This window comes from Dinoponera quadriceps, unplaced genomic scaffold (genome assembly GCF_001313825.1).
Source record: "Dinoponera quadriceps isolate SergipeBrazil2010 unplaced genomic scaffold, ASM131382v1 scaffold115, whole genome shotgun sequence".
NCBI classification, from domain to species: Eukaryota; Metazoa; Arthropoda; class Insecta; order Hymenoptera; family Formicidae; genus Dinoponera; species Dinoponera quadriceps.
In genome coordinates, this window is record NW_014554511.1 from 89,350 (window position 1) to 108,883 (window position 19,534).

At 42.6% G+C, this 19,534-nt stretch overlaps 1 protein-coding gene across 3 annotated transcripts in view; it reads left to right on the forward strand.

Moving 5' to 3' along the window:
• The window catches only part of LOC106751708 (T-box transcription factor TBX20-like), a 50,291-nt gene that overhangs the window by 21,229 nt on the left and 9,528 nt on the right, over positions 1 to 19,534 (forward strand). For 2 of the 3 annotated variants that reach the window (XM_014632735.1, XM_014632736.1), the window contains 3 exons: positions 3,445 to 3,718; positions 15,581 to 15,748; positions 16,166 to 16,242. In XM_014632735.1, the coding sequence (XP_014488221.1) occupies positions 3,445 to 3,718; positions 15,581 to 15,748; positions 16,166 to 16,242 (519 nt within the window). Of the gene's footprint in view, positions 1 to 3,444; positions 3,719 to 15,580; positions 15,749 to 16,165; positions 16,243 to 18,106; positions 18,164 to 19,534 lie in introns of those variants that run through there. The other variant, XM_014632737.1, reaches the window with a different exon arrangement.

The following is a 19,534-nucleotide window of genomic DNA, read 5'->3' on the forward strand; positions in this document are numbered from 1 at the left end:
AGCGTGTAATCACGAACGCAAGTTCGTTCCCGCTGCAGGAATCGAATGTGGAAAAACGGATTTTTCGCGTCTTTCGGTGTTGTCTACGCCAATAAAGAGCTCTCTCTCTCTCTCTGACAGCGCGAGCGAACTTCCAGTCGCTTAAATGTTTCGCTCGAGGGCTGACAATTGTGTGTCGTTAAGGTGTGTCGGAGCAAGATGACGTAACGACAATACTATTCATCGCTGTTGGACAATGCGCTTGTTAAAAACCGCACGAACCGTACGTGCCGCCAGTAGGAGGGACGATGAGGAACGGAAGGAACAAGGGATTCGTTTCGTAACCGCAAAACCGCTTCGTGACGCGGGGATTTGGTTCGTCCTCTTCATGAGCGGGGAGCCCGTTCTTCAATATTTGTCGGGGCCTCGCGAGGAAACGATGAGGCACACTCTCGCGTGCACAACAAGCCTGTCTATCTGCATTGAACGATCTCGTTTCGCTCTTCATGAGCAAGTTCTGCGGCCTCGAGCCGCGCCGCGGGAGGATGCAGTCTGTCATCGGATAAATAGATCTAGAAAACCGCGACGATTACCTTTGCGGTCCTGCTGTAGAGAAAAGGATGCGCTCGTGCGGAGCGAAGATCGGGACGAGAATAAAAGGCAACGCACAGATTTCGTCGAAAAAATGTCATTTTGTGGGTATATCTTTTTATTTGAAAATACAACGTCAAAAATCTCGGAATGCGCGTCATCAAACAAGAACAGTCATAGCGACTACTCGATCCTCGCGATTTCCGCCATAACCGAAAATTATTCGCCGCGTATGTAATTACGACGGATTAGTGTAATAACGTATGTTAATCAATTTCGATGTATTTTATCTCGACATATTAGCGCGGTTCAGATTAATATCGTACCGGTTATCCTCCACATGAGCAGTACGAGGATACCGCAGATTTGGCTGGACACGAAAAAGTGATGCGCAGATGTTCGCCACGCGAATACGTGCATGCCCGCGTAGATTGTCACGATTGTCAGGCATGAGACGAGAGTCGACGGTTTCAGCCCGTTTATCCATTTTTTCGCGTTCTTCGCGTCAATCAGAGCCTTCAACACTCGACCGACCGGCGAGAGAATTTCCCATATTCGACAAGGCGTGGCTCCCGCCGCGAGAGAAGGCGATTCAATTTTTCTCGCAACTGGCTCGCCTTCGACCTTCGCGATTCTTTCCCTCGATGACATCTTCAACGTTCCCTGCGACACGAGGATGACATCAGTTCTCGGGACGGAGGTGACCTTGACCAGAGCGATCCTGGCGAAGGACGATGTCCTGGATATCGGTTCGCCATTTTTTGAGCTGCCGGGTCTGAAGGAACGTAGATCTTGTCGCGGAGATTTCAGTTCCGACATCGAGATCAACTGTCTCGGCGAGAACTTTTTCTCTACCGGCGTAACCTCGCTACTAATGTCGTAGAATTTCTCGCGACGGTGATTGTGCCGATGTTGATAGGGTGCCTTCAATCGAGGATTGCACAGTCCCGGGCAGACGCTTAACTGCGCTCGACAGGTGTGTCGAGGGTTCGTCATCTTCGATTCTTTTCTTGATTGTATCTATTGCATTGGAAAACAGTATTTGCAATCACTCGAGCGAAAAATTTATAATCTGGAGGACTGGTTTTCTAGCAAACATTATTATAGTGTCAGTCATAAAACTCGCATGCACATTGCTTACTACTATTGTTTGGATTAAGGTAAAAGCTGAAAATTATTATGATCTTAACGGGATTTCTCTTGGGTAATTTGTAATTATAATTGCATAAGTGAAAGAAAGAATCATAGTCGGAAGAATCATTTTTCAAATCAATGTCAATATTGTAGAGTGGTTTCATCCACAAAATGAAATCCGTTGGATTTTTCTTAAACATGATCGAAAATGAATATAATTTCTCTCAGTGTGCATTCCAAGCAATGATTGAAGCAATTGAATCGGTGATATTCGCGATAATATTGCGTGAAAAGAAATACGGCGTTTCAAAACAATCCTCGATCTATCCGCTGCCGTATTTTCACCACAAGAGTAAGAGAAAAAATTGGCATCGCGATCTGGCCGCAAAAATAGCATTCTTTCCCGACGAGCTGTGTAAATCACGAGAGCCCATCGCGTGCGATCGCACGAGGACGTACATTGCGGCTGGGTGAAAGCTTTTGCTCGGGAACAAATGCAGGACGAAGGTCAGGTTGCTTTACGTGTTGCGGTGAAACGGGAAATCCAACGGCATCGACATCAACATCGATTCGAAGTCGCGTCTCGCACACGCTTGTCGAGGTGTTGAAGACATCAGAAAATCCTTGCGATCTCGATCTAGGCGAATATAAAATTGCGATAACGTATCTCGTATTGAATCAGTCGACGTATAATACAGGTAACGTATAATACTCAGATCATTGGTAAAGAAGCACAGATAACGAAAACAAGTATTCCATTTATGAATAATTTACTTCCATTGAATGCAGTAAATATGACTTAAAAGTCGATTCAAACATTTTGACTAACCTAATAAAGTGCGGCGGACAAAGCTTAAAAAATATGACGAAGTACTCGGCAAAAAGACAAAGTTTACCTTGATTATGCCATATTACGAATTATTAGAAGAGGTTAAAAGCGTTACAATAAAAGCCAAGCCTCTCACTTGTCATTTTCGTATTTGCAATCTCTCTCTGTGAAACGGACTATTTGACGGATTTGACGGATGATCATAAAATTAACCATTCTGAATATAGGTCAGATCGTTTTAATTCGATCCCATTGGTTGATGATCTCCTCGGATCTAAATTTTACTGAAATTTCAGCTTAATTGAGGGATATTCTATCCTTTTGCGGAAGAAGTACAATTTGTAAACAAAATTTACTGACAAGGAAACACATAGTAGTATGTTGTGCAATGCTAAGATTTTGGTGTTTTGTCTGATGCTTCCTACGGTTCTCCACAGAAACTTACAAAATTCAATTCGTACTGACCACAGTCAAGATATAGGGATTCTCCTCTAACGTTATATACATTAAAGGGAGAAATGTAAACGTACAAATAACGTGAATATTTGTGGAGTAAATTGGTAATTAATAAGTGACGATGCAAAAGAAATGCTTAAAATACGAAGATTTCTCGTAACTTATTGCTGCAAATTCATTAAAAATCATCCGATACGGTGTGCCACTTTTGAACCAATTTGTTTCACTCGCTAAACCTGCATGTTTATAAAAGAAATGTCTTCCCTTAATTTTGGTTGAAATTCCAACATACTGAAAGCTCGTTAAAATCGGAGGAGAATATTGTTCTAGCGACACCACTGTTCTTTCCTTGCGAATTAATCGGTCGTACTTATATTCATTTATTGTCGTGCTTACATTTGCACTGCGATCTTTCACAATTTATTATCGCTAAAATTTCCTTTATGCGTGCGCAGACGAATGTTCCCAACCTGCCGGGTGTCCTTTAGCGGGCTCAAGACCGAGGGCCATTATTCGGTGCTAATGGACATCGTGCCGCTCGACAACAAGAGATACCGATATGCCTATCATCGTAGTTGCTGGTTGGTGGCCGGCAAAGCGGACCCGCCGGCGCCCGCACGACTTTACACGCATCCGGACTCTCCATTTACTGGCGAGCAGTTGAGAAAACAGATCGTTTCCTTCGAGAAGGTGAAACTGACGAACAACGACATGGACAAGCACGGTCAGGTAAGATAAATTTGATTGCGCTGCGCCGATAGTTGTTCTACGGCACGTAGATATGTGTGTTTCTGAGGATAGGATATATTCGATCATAATATTTTTTCTGAGAAGAATATGAGGAAATGATCGCAATTACGAATCGTTATTGATTCATCCCCTAGCAGAAAAGAAGACAAAACACAATTAATAAATGGCTAGGAATTTTGATTACTCTCGAATATTTGTCCAGCATTGGCCTAAATTTATTCAGATTGATCGCTTATTTCGACAGTAACTACGCGAAAAAAATAATTCAGGCCCTGCAACCGAATAGGAAGCAAATGAAAGTTCGTTGACAAGAAATGTGTATCTCTGTTTTACCGCGACTGAGAATATTTGTGTTAACTCTATTAAAAAACTGAACGACAACTAAAAAGCAAGTGAAATGTTTAGGAATCTTTTTGTTCCTACAACCAAGTTTTCGTCTAGCGACAGAAAATTCAGTTACATCAACGTAATTTTCTCTTCCTTGCAAACATGAAAACTAGCCAGTTTTTAGATAATTATCAAACAGTTTTTAACCAATTCCTAGATAATTTGTATCTAACTGATCTTACTACACAATTGAGACATGAGATTATAGACACTATCAATTACTAATCTATTTAATAAACTATCTTTCGGCTAGATTTTAACTGGTTTCGTTTGAACATGACTTTCTTACTCGGTTGTTTAACAGTACTAAACAATAAAAACTAACTAATATCCGTCTAGAGCGATGAATTTTTTCCAGAAATGTTTCTCTGGATCATCTCGTTGATTCAATAAAACGCTTCACACAAGAAAAATTAAAAGACATTGGCGGGTTTTTCGAAAATCTATTCCCGCGGCGTATAAACCAACGGTATAATTTCCATCCCGAAGGATAACTTAAAAGCCACGCGAGATTTTCCTCGTCCCGCACAAATTGTCGGTGATAAGACGCTTCATGCGGTCATTACGCCAGTTCTGTAATTTGCGCCTGCCTTTCAGCGGATACGTATCTCCCCTTCATTTCGGAGTTTAGCGCGCACAATGGCCGCGAAACGAACATGCTATTGCTATTTTTCCTTTCGATCGCTCTTGCGCGACTGTATTTTAAGGACGTATGCGCGACGTATTTCCTTTCGCGATTCAATCTCGATGAAAATCGCCGAGATAGTTTCGCTTTCGAGGGCGGTGACACGACTGTCACCTTCTTAAATTCGGCGACGCGCCGGTCGGTTTAACAAACGCCAATGACGACGTTCGCAGTATCGTTTTTCACGCCCTCGTATCAATTCTTTCTCACGTCGAGGAATCGCGTTGACGAGGCGGTCGTGCGCGCCGAAAATGGCCTCGTAAAACGAATGCGCCGAGATATCACCATCAGGCTACGAGCGTGGGTTATCGACGCGAGTTGTGGTCGTCGAAGCTGCCGTGATATTCCTCCTCGATCAAGCCAATCTGCGTTTCTGTGCCGAAATCCCTTAATTTCGAGTAACTTAACTCGGGGACTTGATTTCAATTTTCGACAAAACGGCGTAATACAGCGTCTTTTTTCAAGATCCATCTACCTACCATAAATCATTTGCGGGAAAAGCATTAAGGGGGACGAAAATTCCGCGTGAAAGCGCCGATACGGCTGATCGGCTATAATTTCGAACATTTATGCGCCAAGTCGCCACACCGATAAGCCGCGACGTAGAGAGGAAAATTTGAGAGTACGCGACTCGGCGATAAAACACCATCTCCTTTCCCGATAAAGAGGCATCGCGCGAGTCGTCGCACGATAATGAAAAGTTGAAGTTCATGGGAAGGAGGCGGAGTAACGGCGTTCGCCGGTAGAAATCAGGAACTTTGCCAGGGAAAGAGATGTTAATTGGCAGCTTTCTCGTATTCGAAAAACGAACAGTTCTTGACGTCGCTTTAATTATTATTTCATGCTAAGGAGAACGACGCGAAATATTCGATGTTCCCGCCAAAGGAATTATATTCTCATTTTTTTAGCGACGATTAGAAATACTGATGCCAAAGGTTCGTCCCGTCCTTTAATCAAGATGTACATTTATTTATTTTCGATCAAATCAATTTTAAGCCGTTTTGTACATCTTTTCGGTAGCTGCGTAATGCTCGTGGATATTCTGATTGATTGAAAAATAGGATGAACTTTTGTGCAATTGTGCGTGAATTCTTTTTGTAGGGTCGGAATTATCGTCACAACATCGCAATAACAAACTCTGGATAGCGGCTTAATTCGTGAATAATAGGTTCGCGTCAATTCCGCATCTTCTCCCCAACGTGTCTTCCTGCTTATTAACGTGGGAACTCGAAACCATGGGGAATAAATGCGCGAATTTACGGCGCGATTTTCATCTTTATCGCGAGATTGGCGATAAATGCGCGAAACTTAATATTCCGCTATCTTCCCCAATGGCGTGCCGTTGCAAACGCCCGATAAATGTTAGCCCGTGTGAAATATCTCTTTTATTCCTTAATTGGAAGCAATTGGGTGGGTTTCACGTGCGCCCAGGCATGCATCAAGGCGCGAGGATCACTAAATCCAAGATATATTGATTTTCGCGGTGACAATAACGACTCGGAACTTACGACAATGCTAACGAAAGGACAGAGTGTTATTCGAAAGACCGTGATTAATCCTTTCTTTCATTTCTCGTGCCAACAGCGAGTTTTCCAACATTACACAACTTATTCACATTTTGAACTTGGGACGCATTGCCCACCGATCGATTTTCTCGACAGTCGTTGATCAAACGAAATTTCCGACGATTCCGCAGAAAAATTATTATATTTGATCAAATATCGATTTCTATGTTGCAAGAATTGTAGAAATATACAAAATGTCTGGTAACACACAAGGGGTATGAAATGCGTCCGTCATCTGGGCATATAGTATCATCAAGGGGTTAATACTTGAACGCGGTCCGGCGAGAAAATATCGCGGGCGACCGTAAAAACTGGGACTCTATGAGGAGGAGAAAAAAGAGAGATTCGCGTCGTGAGGGTAGTGCGGGCTTACCGAGTTTACGGGTGGGAGGGGGAAGGGGCCCTCTAGCTTGGGAGCATGCCCATAATGTTGCGGGCATTATAGGCGGTCCCCCCACGGCGGTGTCGTAGGTGGTGTATAGTAGGTAGTGCGACGGCATGCCTATAAGCTAATAAATTGAACGGATGTTTGCCTCGAGCTTTTGTCATGATGATCACGAGTAGCCCACGCCTGCTCCGTCGAGCACCTTTTGAATCTCTTTCTTTCTCTCTCGAGACTACGGGTGTTCCTGTCTGCTTGCCTGCCTGCCTCGCACGCGTTTTCTTCCTGCGCCCGCAACAACGACGAGAGGATGCGTGTGTGTATGCACGCGCGTGAATGCGTTTTCGCTTCTTCGCTTCGTTTTTCCATTTTATCCTTTTTTTACGTCGAGAGGATAAATCGTAGAGACGATGCTTGTGAGCGGTCCTCTTGTCTTCCCTTGCGTTTTTCTTCTCTCTCTCTCTCTCTCTCTCTTTTCTCTTTGTTTCTCCGCTCGTGCACGCGATTCACTCGTACAGGAGCGATTATCGTTGCAATCGCGGCACGAGCGCCTCTGCTAACTTGCGTTCAATTCCGATTAACACTCCGTGAAAGTCGTGTCTACACACGTATTTCGTTGCAAATCGGAGTTAATTATACGTTTCGAACGCATTGATACGACGACGACACGATTTACATGAATTTTCATCCGGTTAACTTAATTAATTGAACATCGTTACCGATGTAAGTATCGTAGTGCTAAGATATCATTTCAACGGGCTTTCCGCGCGTCAGGACCCGCGCGGTTAAGAAATCGAATTTCTGCAATTTCCGAAAATGACCGGCACCAATCGGATTCGTCGATTTGCATATCGATCGAAAATAATTTTTGCCTTCTCTCTCATGGAGAAAAAGAAGATCGCTCTTGAGAATCGAGCGATTTTATGACGAAGACTTTTTTCCGGCAATTGCCAAACACCCTGTACACGCGCAGAGAAACACTGGCGAGGAACAGACACGCCGGTTGAAAGCGGTCGAGCCGGGAGAACCACGCAACGCCAGTCAACTCAACTCGACGACTCGAGTGGTAGGGAACATTCCTTCGCTACGGCCACTATTTCATCGTTTCGTATGACGCGATATTATAAGACCCCCGCCTGCGACTCGACTACTACATGGTGGTCCAAAATCGGGCATCCACCTGCCACGAATTTTCTCCCTCAACGAAACTTTTTTCTCCTCATTGCTGATTCGAATACTGCGAGCGAAATTTACATTCCTTTTCCCACCGCCTTCTCAAACGTCGTTCCCCTGGTAGCGCCACTCTTATTATTAAGTTTACTTTCTCAAGGTAATATTTATCCACAGAGTTACTTTTAAATTAGTCATTTGTACAGCTTGATTATTTCAGGAACTAAAACGAGATATGCGTAATTTTATTCGATTATTTCTGCTTGTGGGAGATGGAGATTTCAAGCGCATCGATTCTTTATCGAAGGTCTCATCGATGCGCTCAGCTTTGAAGAAACCGGTACTTCTCCGAGCACGGAAAAGAAGTTACTGCGGCGGAGATGTAAAGTTAATTTCCTTGAAATATCGCGGACATGAGGATTTGCCGTAATTACCGGTTGCATGGTAAACATGCGAATAAAATGCGCATGGACAACGCTGATCGACAGGTAGGAAAAAGTAGAGACACGATTGTACTATTACTCGTTTCTCGACATCTCGTGTATCTCTCCCTTCCTCCCTCCCTCTCTCTCTCTCTCTCGCAGTATTTGAATTTTATCACTGGAAGAAAGCGATGGAATTTTTATGAGCTAGCCGTGATGAGCAAGCGTGGTGTATATTCGCAGTACATTAATAATAGTTAATAAATAAATACCGAAATATTGCAATTACTAGGCAGAGAACAGACTCTGTAATAACGAATCCATGAATTAACAGGCTTCGAACGTATAGAGAAACGATCACAAACGAAATCCTCTCTCTCATTTCCACTGCCTGACAATCCGCGCGATTTGCAGATGCGCTCATAGCATTCGAGATTTGTAAATCGATACGGTCGAGTGATTTGCGACTTTATGATTTGCTCGATTTCTGTTTACGATAATCACAATGGATCATTGAATTGTATTAAATCTGATTTATATTCTGGCGTGAAATTGTCATACAACTTGAAAGACGATCTATTTCTCGCGATCGACTGGACGGAAGAAGAGGCGATCGTTATCTCAGAGCGGAGGCGAGAAAAGTGTTCTCACGATCGCGCGAGAAATGTCCTCTCGCTTAAGGCGAAGTATTAGGTTTCGTGCTTCCCGCGGGAATACCTGAGCAAGTGGCGGGGTTGATAAATTAAACGAAAAGTTATGTGAATGCATACCGTTCCGCGTGTACCTTGCTACTATATCGGCGCGCGCACACACATAGGAGGGAAGAGTGGATTGTTGTCCTGACAGGTTGCAGCGGGTTGTCCCACATGCAGCAACGCGCAGAAAACGAATAGGAACACCCCGGGATCCAGCAACGCGATCGGCTCTCGCCATAAAGCTGCTACCTTGGAAACGAGCTCCTCTCCAGCCAGTCGTCTCCTTTCCCCTCACTCGCGGTGAACGGAATTAAATTCGGATCTTAATTTGCCAGAAACGTTATTCCCTCCAGCCAACGCTTTACGGTATTTCGCGACGCACAGTTTGACGGACGGAATTATATTACTCTGTATGACTACAGAATTTATTCGATTTCATGATAAAATTGTACATTAACTGAAGATACAAATGTGTGTATTTAGAAGACAGATTGCACGGAAAAATTTGTGAGCAAAAGTTACCACCAAGGATTTAAAATTTCAGCTAATCAAAATCTTAGTTATTGTTCCAACTAAAGGCTGATATTTCATTTATGATTTATGCACACGTGGAAACGCTTTGACTATTAGTTATTATTTTATGCTCTAGTTGAATATATAAGAAGCTTATATTAAGAACCTTGAACCATATTATTGCGAACATACGTGACAAAAGATGCAATATAACGCATATTCTCTCCGTTTTTACCAATCTTCGTTCGTCGGGAATAACAAGAAAATTGACCGTACTTGACTTCCTGAATCGTTATGATGAAAATCCTCCTTATTTTTATATAAAATTTTCATCTTCATTCTTATCATTGGAAGGAGAAGAAGAAAGTATTACGCACTTTGTATTGCTCGAGTACAATTCTTATCGCAATGCACTTTCGAAGTACGCTCACAAAGTACGTTCTATTAATAGTGTATTTCGTTACGTTATCATATGAGGGGATCGGAGAGGAATTGTGAAACGCGCAATAGGCTGCAAGCAGCTTGCGAAATCCCGCGAATTTAACGCGCGTTATAATCAATGAAGTGGCATCGGACACCTCTCTACGAGCAGGGTCTCGTTCGATTACGCCCTTGCACCGTTTAATTAATACGCCTATAATTCGTGGCCTTTGCGTAATTATACGCTCACATTGTGGATATCTGTGTGTAGATCCGGATAATCCGTGGAAGCCAGACTGCTTCGGGTGCTCGCATTCGAGGAAGAAGAACAGGCCGGACAGAGAAAGCGAGAGAAGGAGGAAGAGTGAGATTCAGTCGAAGCGAGAGAGAGAGAGAAGGGGAGGGGGGGGGNGGGGGGGGGGGGGGGGGTAAAGAAGAAAAAGAAATTTCCGAGTGGCCGACATAACCGAAGTTGCTTTTGCAAACATTCCGAGACACACCCGTATGTGTATATTCCAGATGTCGCGACGCGACATTTGTTTTTCGCTTGACCGCGCGAGATCACCGGCGATATTTTCGAAACTGGTTTAATGCTCGCGACAGGTAGCTGAAGCGCACAGGTTTGTTTCTACCTCCGGGGTATTCCGGTAGTGCGACTTGCACGGCGAATTGCGGCGTGATATTAATGTGAAGTTACCGAGCGCGCGTTCTCATCTGATGGGACGCGCTAAATTCCTAAACGCTCGCGCGCGACTTCATCCGTCATTTATTCCGCATGATGACCGAGCCATTTCTGCCGCGAGCACACTTTTTGGCGTTTTCCCCCTCCTTGAGGCGATCTTAGGAAATATAATTCCATCAACTGTGTTAATATGATCGGGATGAATCCCTTCGGAAACACGGGAGATTTTTATAATGATTGCTATCGAATAATTAAAACTTTTCCAGATAACATTAAAAAGACGTTTTGTAGACAATAAGACGTGTGAAGGATTAAATACGTGTTATTTGGATTTTTTAATCCTCAAATTGACCAGTGGATCAAATTGAAGTGAAAAATTAAAATCTTACAAAAAGTTGTTAAAACTTGAATTAGTGCACATATTAACATAAAATTTCTTTCTTAAAGCGTGCAAATTTTTTTTACTCTCTCATGTGTACAATCAATATATTGTTTTCTTTTATACCTTAATCAATCATCAATAAGAACTTTCAAATATGAATTCTTGATTTTTATCAAGTTTTTTCATTATACGAGCAATAAATAATCTCAAGTTGTGTAATCTCATTCTTTTTTTCATTCGAAAGTATACGTTTAAGTTTCAACGTGTTATAATCATTTGCTGTTACAAGTTGCAGTCATTAGAGTGACTACGCATGGTATCGCATTTAACAGAAACATGTGTCTATTAATTGAGGCTCGGATTAACGATCGACCTGGCGTTCCGCCGTGATTGCAATCTACCAGGGGTAAGAGAAAAATTCCAATAAATCGCCCGTGTAATACCGCTATCAACATGTATTACGTGGATGACGCGATGTTTGATAAATTACCACATGCAAATCACGTCGCTGAGAGCGGATCGATTTCTCGGTAGCCTTTCGCGGCTAATTATTACAAATGGACACTAATCGATCCACAGAAAAAGGTATTTGCGTCGTTCGACTTATATATAAAAATAGGCCAATTTTTAGCCTGGACGGCGGACGGTCTAAATTAATCATTGGAAATTGGGATCTTCTAGAAACAGAAAATAACAAATATTTGTCCATTAGGTACGGCAAAAGTTGAGATTTATTATTTCTTGCTGACATAGTTATGAAGTGTTTTTAAGTTTAGTACTCTTGATACGTTTTTAAAATAAGATCGATTGAAAAGTAAGTAATAAATATAGAGAATATATGATTTCAAATAATATATAGGGTTTCCCATTTTGACAATGAAATATATGAAAATCACGAGATTTTAGACAAAAAGTATTTCAGGTTTTGAGAAATATATCGATCGGGTAACGGATTGACGAAGATCTACGAAGATGAATTGCATAAATATGTCGGAAACACGACGCAACGCAAGGAACAAACATGTAATGACAATTAAAAATGTGTCTCTCGCTCACTTCGAGCAAATATACGAACGATATTATTTACCATAACCCGAAGTTATCTAAATATATATTCCAAAATCCATACGAAATTTGAGAATTCGAAATTCATCTCCGCTCGAATTGTTGCGAACGGAAAAACGCCGTCGATATCGCCCGGGAAAGTGAAAAACGAAATTGTCGAAATTGTTTTCCGGAGTTCTGTTCCGGCTGTTCGTCGAAATAAGTTATCCGATTGGGTGTACGACAGGTTTATCGGATAGCCGTGTCATATGGATGCTTGTGTACGTACGTACGCGTGTATATGCGTAAAAATGTGTACATACCTGTGCGTGTAGCTGGGATCCCGAAGCCGGTCGCACGAGCGAACGGGACTTAAAAGTCGGGACAGGCAAGAAGGGCTCGAAATGCCCAAAGACTTTCCGGGCCACCTGCAGCCGTTAAGTTTCAACAGTTGCGGCACCACAGCCGCCTCCATATTTCATATTAGCGATAATATATAAGCCCAGCTACCGTCACACACACATTCTTTCTCTCTCTCTCATTCTCTCGTCTTACCCGTCTGTCTCTCCGAAAGGCCTCCGTTCTAGGATCGTTCTTGATATATGCTAACGAGCCCGCTCGACCATGTCGCTCGATTTTGATAATTAGCCCGTCGTCCGGGTCCATTGAGCGCACATCTGTCTCCGGGGGCATTTGTTGGTGCGACTAAGTAGCAGAAATTATACATATCAAATTAATGTGAATTCAGAATGGATCATGGCGCGATGATTCGATTTTCAGAATTTCCATCAGGAAATGACGAAAGTAGAACGGCACTGTGACGTAAAAATTTCTCTCAAGATTTATCCCTAATTAGAGTTTACTTCGGTCCTCTGATCCTAATTATCAGTTATTTATGCATGTAAATGAAAATATATACATGTATTGCAGCCCGTAAATTATTCCTATGATTTGTTTATTAATCGTGCAAATTTGATATATACCTACAAAAGTTTACTAAATTTTAGTAAACGTTTGTTTGCATGCAACTGTCCACAAAACATTTGGATGTATATATATATATATATATATACTAAGGGCACAATATTGCATGCGAATGGTATGTGCAAATAAAACCGGAATAATATAATAATAAACAAAAATTATTCACAAAAATTTAATATATGAGCGGGAATAGTTGGAATAGCTGAAAAGTATCTCGCCATGCTCCGAGAAAATATCGCTCCTATTTTTTGCAATATTTTCGCCCAAAATTTGGATACAGTTTGGTTTCAGCAGAATAGTACCCTTCCGCACTACACATGTGCGTTTTTATCTAAAAAAAATAGACAAAACGAATATATTATATTATTATTATATTAATGATGAACAGTACATACATACATCAAATATTCTATGTAGAGGTGGGCAGATGGTTCGCGAACCGTTCAATTGAACCGGTTCGCATCAAAGAGTGTTCGAGAACCGGTTCATAAAAAAAGAACCGTGGTTCGGTAAAGCTGCGTTCGGAAACACATACTAGTTGCTTCCGAGCAAGGAAGCACAGAAATATACAAAATTATTTCATTGGTTGGATATCATCTTAAGATCATTTTAAGATGGTATGTAACCAATGAAACGACTTTGTGTCTCTCTATGTTTCTTGCTGGAAAGCATCAACTGTATGCACACTATCAGACAATAACTGTTCAAAAGTATGTCCAATCATGACAAAGAAATCTTTTTGTCCTAATTGGTGCAGCTAGTGGTATGTTTCTGAACGCAGCCTTATTCCTACGAGTTTTCATTCTCTCATCTCATTCGCTCAAATTGGTTCAGAACAGGTTTTTGCTGTCTAAATAAACAGAGAAATAGATTTGTTTGAAAAGAAATTATATGATTTTCATTAAAAAAAAAATGAAACTGCCTTGAAATGACCTTGAATTGTCGGCTACACAACGATAGGTAGGTAAATATTTTTATATTTTAATAAATATTGATTGTATCGTAGAAAATATATTTTCATACTTAGTAAATAATTTAATTCAAGGAAGAGTTATTTTTCACGGAATTCTTTTTCACAGTTGCATGCAAATGGTTTGCTAAAATTGAAAATAATTTTCTTTTTATTAATAAATTAGTGAATATTAGTAAATTTTTTCTTCAGTGTACTTTCTTTTTCTTCTTCGGTGGTTAATTTAGATTCGAGTAACTGTCCGATTTTAATTAGACGCTGTGATTGCGCCCGGTCTCATTGAGACGCTCTACAGCGAAGATCGCGAGACAGAAAACGACGACGAGAGGAGCAGATCAACGTCGGATGCGCGCGCGGGGTTGCTCGCGCGTTACATGATACCGTCGTGGGGAATTTGTTTCGTCGCGCCACATTGTTTCGGACAGGAAATCGATACGGAACTACCTACCAACCAACTAACCAGCCAACCAACCAACCTCTGGCCGCGGCTGTTATCTATAGTATCTAATCGTGACAGAAAGAAGCAAATTCCTCCCTTTCCCTCTCTTCTTCTCTCTTTCGGTGCGAGAAATGAGATCGTCCCTTAAAACTTTAATCCTCCAGCCGAAATGGAAGAGATTGGTGAAAGTTTCTGGTAAGTTGGGAGGAGGATGATTATGGTCCACATAGTATCAAAGTAGGTTTTATTAATCTATAGGCCATATAAATAGGTGCAAACTGTCGTTAAGAGCATCAAAATGATATCAAAATTTCGATCCGAGGAAAACCTTGTTTACGTTAAATTATTCGACGCTGAAAATTAAGAGAACAAAAATAATGTTAATGAGGTCAAGTAGACGATGATAAGATTTTTCTTCTCTCTAAATTTTCAACACACCTCGTGTTATTAAAGCTAATCCCGACGGGTCGGAACTCTTTTTCACTAAGATTATACGATATTGAGAAATGGAAGGACGATTATCGTGTTTCTATCGTCACACTAATTTTGTCACATTCTGGCATAGAGCACTTCTTCTCCGTGTGTATTTATTCTTACACGCGTTACGAAGATCGCGCCGTTTCGCTGGCCCAAAAAGTAAAAATTAAATGTGCAAAACTACGATAGTTTCTGCCTCTATCTCACCGATAACCGGTAACGTCGTTCCGACGCGAGAGAGAGAGAGAGAGAGCGAGGGAGAAGGAAGGAGGGGTAAGACGGAGCTGTAAACGAGCGAAATATATTAACCCGCAATTACGCGCAGAGACGCATACTCTAAATAATTATGCGATAACTTACGATAATCGGCGACTTAAGGCGTGCGTTCGCGTGAAACTTCGACGCCGATCGTGGGCGATAATCGTATTTTATTATCGAGAATATTACGATCGCGATCGTCTCTCTTTCTTTCTCAGGAGTGCGGCCGGTTCCGCCTGGAGAGAAGCGGTCAGCGATACCCGGACTCAGAATTCATTAGGTGGCGGAATCAATTTTTCCTCGCTTTAATCCCGTGGAGAGAGCGATAATCGTATATATGTGATCGTTCGCTTGGTTGTGTTGCAGATTGTGCTCAACTCGATGCACAGGTATCAGCCTAGGATACACTTGGTGCTTTGTCGACACACCGACAGTAGCGACCTGAAAATCACCGACCTTCAAAAGGAAGAACATAAGACGTTTATCTTCCCGGAGGTCATTTTCACGGCCGTCACGGCGTATCAGAATCAGTTGGTGAGTTGGTTTCGGACACAGGCAAGCGTTTGCTGCTGCTGCAAAAAAAGAGAAATTCCTACAGAAACCCCCATTAATGCAGTCCCGTTCCCTAAACATATAAATTTCCACCCAGTCGAAGAGATCAGTAAGTTGGGAGGAAGTTGATTATGCCCACCGGAGCGGGCGTTCATCGATTGAAAGCTTGACATACAATCAGTCGAAATTGTAGTTCCGCATGATAAGGTCAAATTTGTGTAAGCATAAGTACGTAACTCGTAAATATAATGAGAAAATATCGCGATGAATCATTACGCGTGGTGATATATATCTCATCTGGGAGTGAGATCGCCCAATCCGGGGTTAACGTACAGTGAATATTCGAACTTTGCTCCCGTTCCGGACGCGTAATTTGCAAGTTTCCGCTTAAATTTGCAGATAACGAGATTGAAGATCGACAGTAACCCGTTCGCCAAAGGTTTCAGAGACTCGTCCAGACTCACCGACTTCGATCGGTAAGTTCGACAATTCACGATTGCTCGCTCAGATTCGTTTCCGCAGATTCGGTGTACGCACTTTTAGCGCAATCTCAATCCTGAAAAGCAGATTTTCGTGCGCTGAGAGATAACGATCTTTTCTCGAGTCGAGAGGGTAGGCGAGATTAAACGTTTCCGAACGAACTCGAAACCCGTAATTATTTGCGCCGGCTGCCGCTATCGGTAGCCGATCGGATAATAATTCAAAACTCGATTAAAAATATGCCGCGGAGTTAGCCGGCTAATCTGTTTGCGCGCGTCTCCCTGCGTTCAGAACGCTTTTCTGCATAGCACGCTCGTAACGAGCAATCATAGCGTCCATTTATAACGCACAGACGTTGATCGAGCGGCTTCTAAATTAAAACCTATATTTTCAAATGAAATATCTATAACTCCCGTGTCGGCACGGCGTCGACGTGCCACTTGGAAGGGGTTAATTAAAACGCGATTAGAGTGTCAGCGCATACGTCATTCGATTTCTTCTCACGAATCAGCTCGGATTCCGAATTAATCGCTCCGAGAATGTGAGAATTAAACGCCGGTTGAATTTACGGAAACGGCGAATTTCACCGGGATACAGCTTAATTAAGCGAAATTAAATTTACCGTCCGATCGTTTCACTCCGGCCCAGCTGCAAATTTTAACCTTTTTCTCCGCCGATCGCGTCATGGTTGATCATTATGTCTCATTAGAACGTCGGCACCGTGCGCGGAGCCGATAAAATTATCGCTTAGATCTCTCTCTCTCTCTCGGCGCGCGCGGATATTTATACAACGTTAAACGCCGCATGCGTTCAGGGTGTGCGCGCATGCGGCCGATTTCGAGTTATCCGCGATCATCTATCTGCATGAATGACGACGCACCTGCCCGCTCGCACGTATTCTCTATCTCACTTTCTCCTCTCACCGCGTTTACGGTTGGAACAGAAAAATGTATATATTTATGCGACAAACGTGTGTATGCCCTTTTTGTTCAACGCCGCCAGGATCATCATTAATGCTGGTGTCGCGATGTTTTACCGGTGGTTGCAATCGATCGTCGATGCTTGTCGCCCGTCATCGCATGAGAAAGTATCTTTTTTTCCGTCTGGTGTTATTCGAGCTAGTAAATTCCGGCGGAATATTCGCAGACTAACATCCTTAGATCGATTCTTGAAACGTTCACATTTCTGCAATGCTGACAACGCTTTTGTGCTGTGGGACCTATTTTGCTATCTGCGTTTGCAGAATTAAAGATTTCCAATATTTCGACTTGACGTGACAGTCGAACGCAAAAAGGAGAAGATCCTGAAATTGTTCGGCACCAAGAATTTTCTAACACGAATCAAATGATGACGATTAATAACTCGAAACAAACACGAGACGGACACACCTTCCCTCTCTCTCTCTTATCAAGATTTTCACGTTAGAGTGAAAAAATGGATTAGCTCGCTCCAGGAGGAGAACAAGTGGTCTCGGTGCCATATTTAACGAAAAACCGTCCGGCGCACCGCCCGATCCTTAGAAATATATTAAGAAGCGCGGCGCGTTAACCAAGACTCTGCGTCACGCCTCTTCCAATTTGCACGTGATCGCAGCTGGGCTGGATTTCACGAAAAACTCAGATAGTAGCCGCCACTATCTCGCGCGAGATCGCCCGCAATTAATTAGCCCATATTTCAGAACGCTGCCGCGCATAACTTGCACAATTAAAGCGCGCATGTTTTTCTGTCGCGCCCCGAAAAATCCGCGGTACCGTTAATGGCTTTCACGATCGGCACACACCGAAAACGCTTAAGTGTCGCGATTACCGCCTCATTACGATCGGATGAACAATTTAATTGCGTTTCGCAATTGTGGGCCAGGTGTCTCACGGCATGCTGAAACGATGAAGAAAATCAAGAAAAAAAGGAAGAGAAGAAGAAAGGATGTTCTGGCGTGCGGAAACGGATCGTAGGTTAATGTCGGACTGCAAGTTGTCGCCCCATGTTCAACACGGTGGAAATGAAGATGGCAAAATTTACTAGCAATTTGATAATGATGAGTTTTGAAAACAGGTTGTTTTGAAGAGCGTAAAAGTAGCGTGAAAATGTCGACTCGGGAAGTCTTAACGCTCGATACCCGAGCGTTTCGAAGATATGCACTAAATTCTGTGCGTCATCACTTTGGTCGCGAACTCTCTCCAAAATTGCGGAAACGTGAGAAAGGAACGTCAGGCGGGAAAGACGACTTTATCGGGCAGCCGTTATCGATTCGCGGTGTACGCATCGATTTGCATAAAACCTTGAATCGCGATCCTGGGAGATCGCCGCGAGTCGCCGCCGTGAACAATTTAGTGGGCGTGCTCGCGTCGATGCAGCTACCGGCGTGTCGTTCTTACTTATTAAATGAGGCCGTACGGCCGGCGATAAAGCATCGTCCCGGCGCGAAGAAGCCCGCCGGCTGACTCGAGAAAAGCCCGAGACAAAGTAACGCTGCCTTTTAATTACGGACCGATTTCAGCACCCGTCCTTGGGACGATGCGTCGCGTTTATTGTAGTAAGTATGCGATGTATCCCCTCTCTTTCAATTTCTCTCTTTACCCTGCGGTCCTCTCACCAGGGCGCGAGGCCGGTCGTTAAAAAATTAAGTCGCGCGAGCGTGTCCGGCAAAAACACGCGAACTTCTCGTTTACGATTATTAATAGCCGAAGCGCGCCATCTTCCCGCTCGCGATATGTTTCGGGCGCGAGAAGGAAGTTTTTGTGATCGATCGAGCCGTTTCTACGATATTTTCATGTACATCATCCCGGACATATATCAGAGCGAATTTACGTTTATTCTCTATTAAAAGAAGGCGGCAACTCGTGCGCGCGGAAACCCCCTTGAATATTCAGCTTGTAATATTCTCGCATCGCTCGCCCGCATCCTTCTCAGACTGTAAAAACCTAGCGAGCGGTAGGATCGCAACGTTTCGTACCGAGATAAGTTGTGCCGGCCTGTCGTATTTTCATATTTTGCCTTCAAAAGAAAATATCTTTCCAACTGGAAGTTATTAGTTTCTAAAAAAAAAAACCAATTATTATATGATTTATATAACATACCACCGGTTCTTTCATTTTAGATTATATAAAAGAAAAATAATACTATATTTTCCATGCATATTTAGAGCTACGTACCTACCTACTCTTTTATCATTTCTTCGTGATTATAAGAAGTATTTTGTTATCTTTACAACAAGGTCTCTTCTTCCTCAATATTAGCGTGAAAATTGTCATATTTTTCTTACTTTTCCGGAATAATAGATTCCGGAGG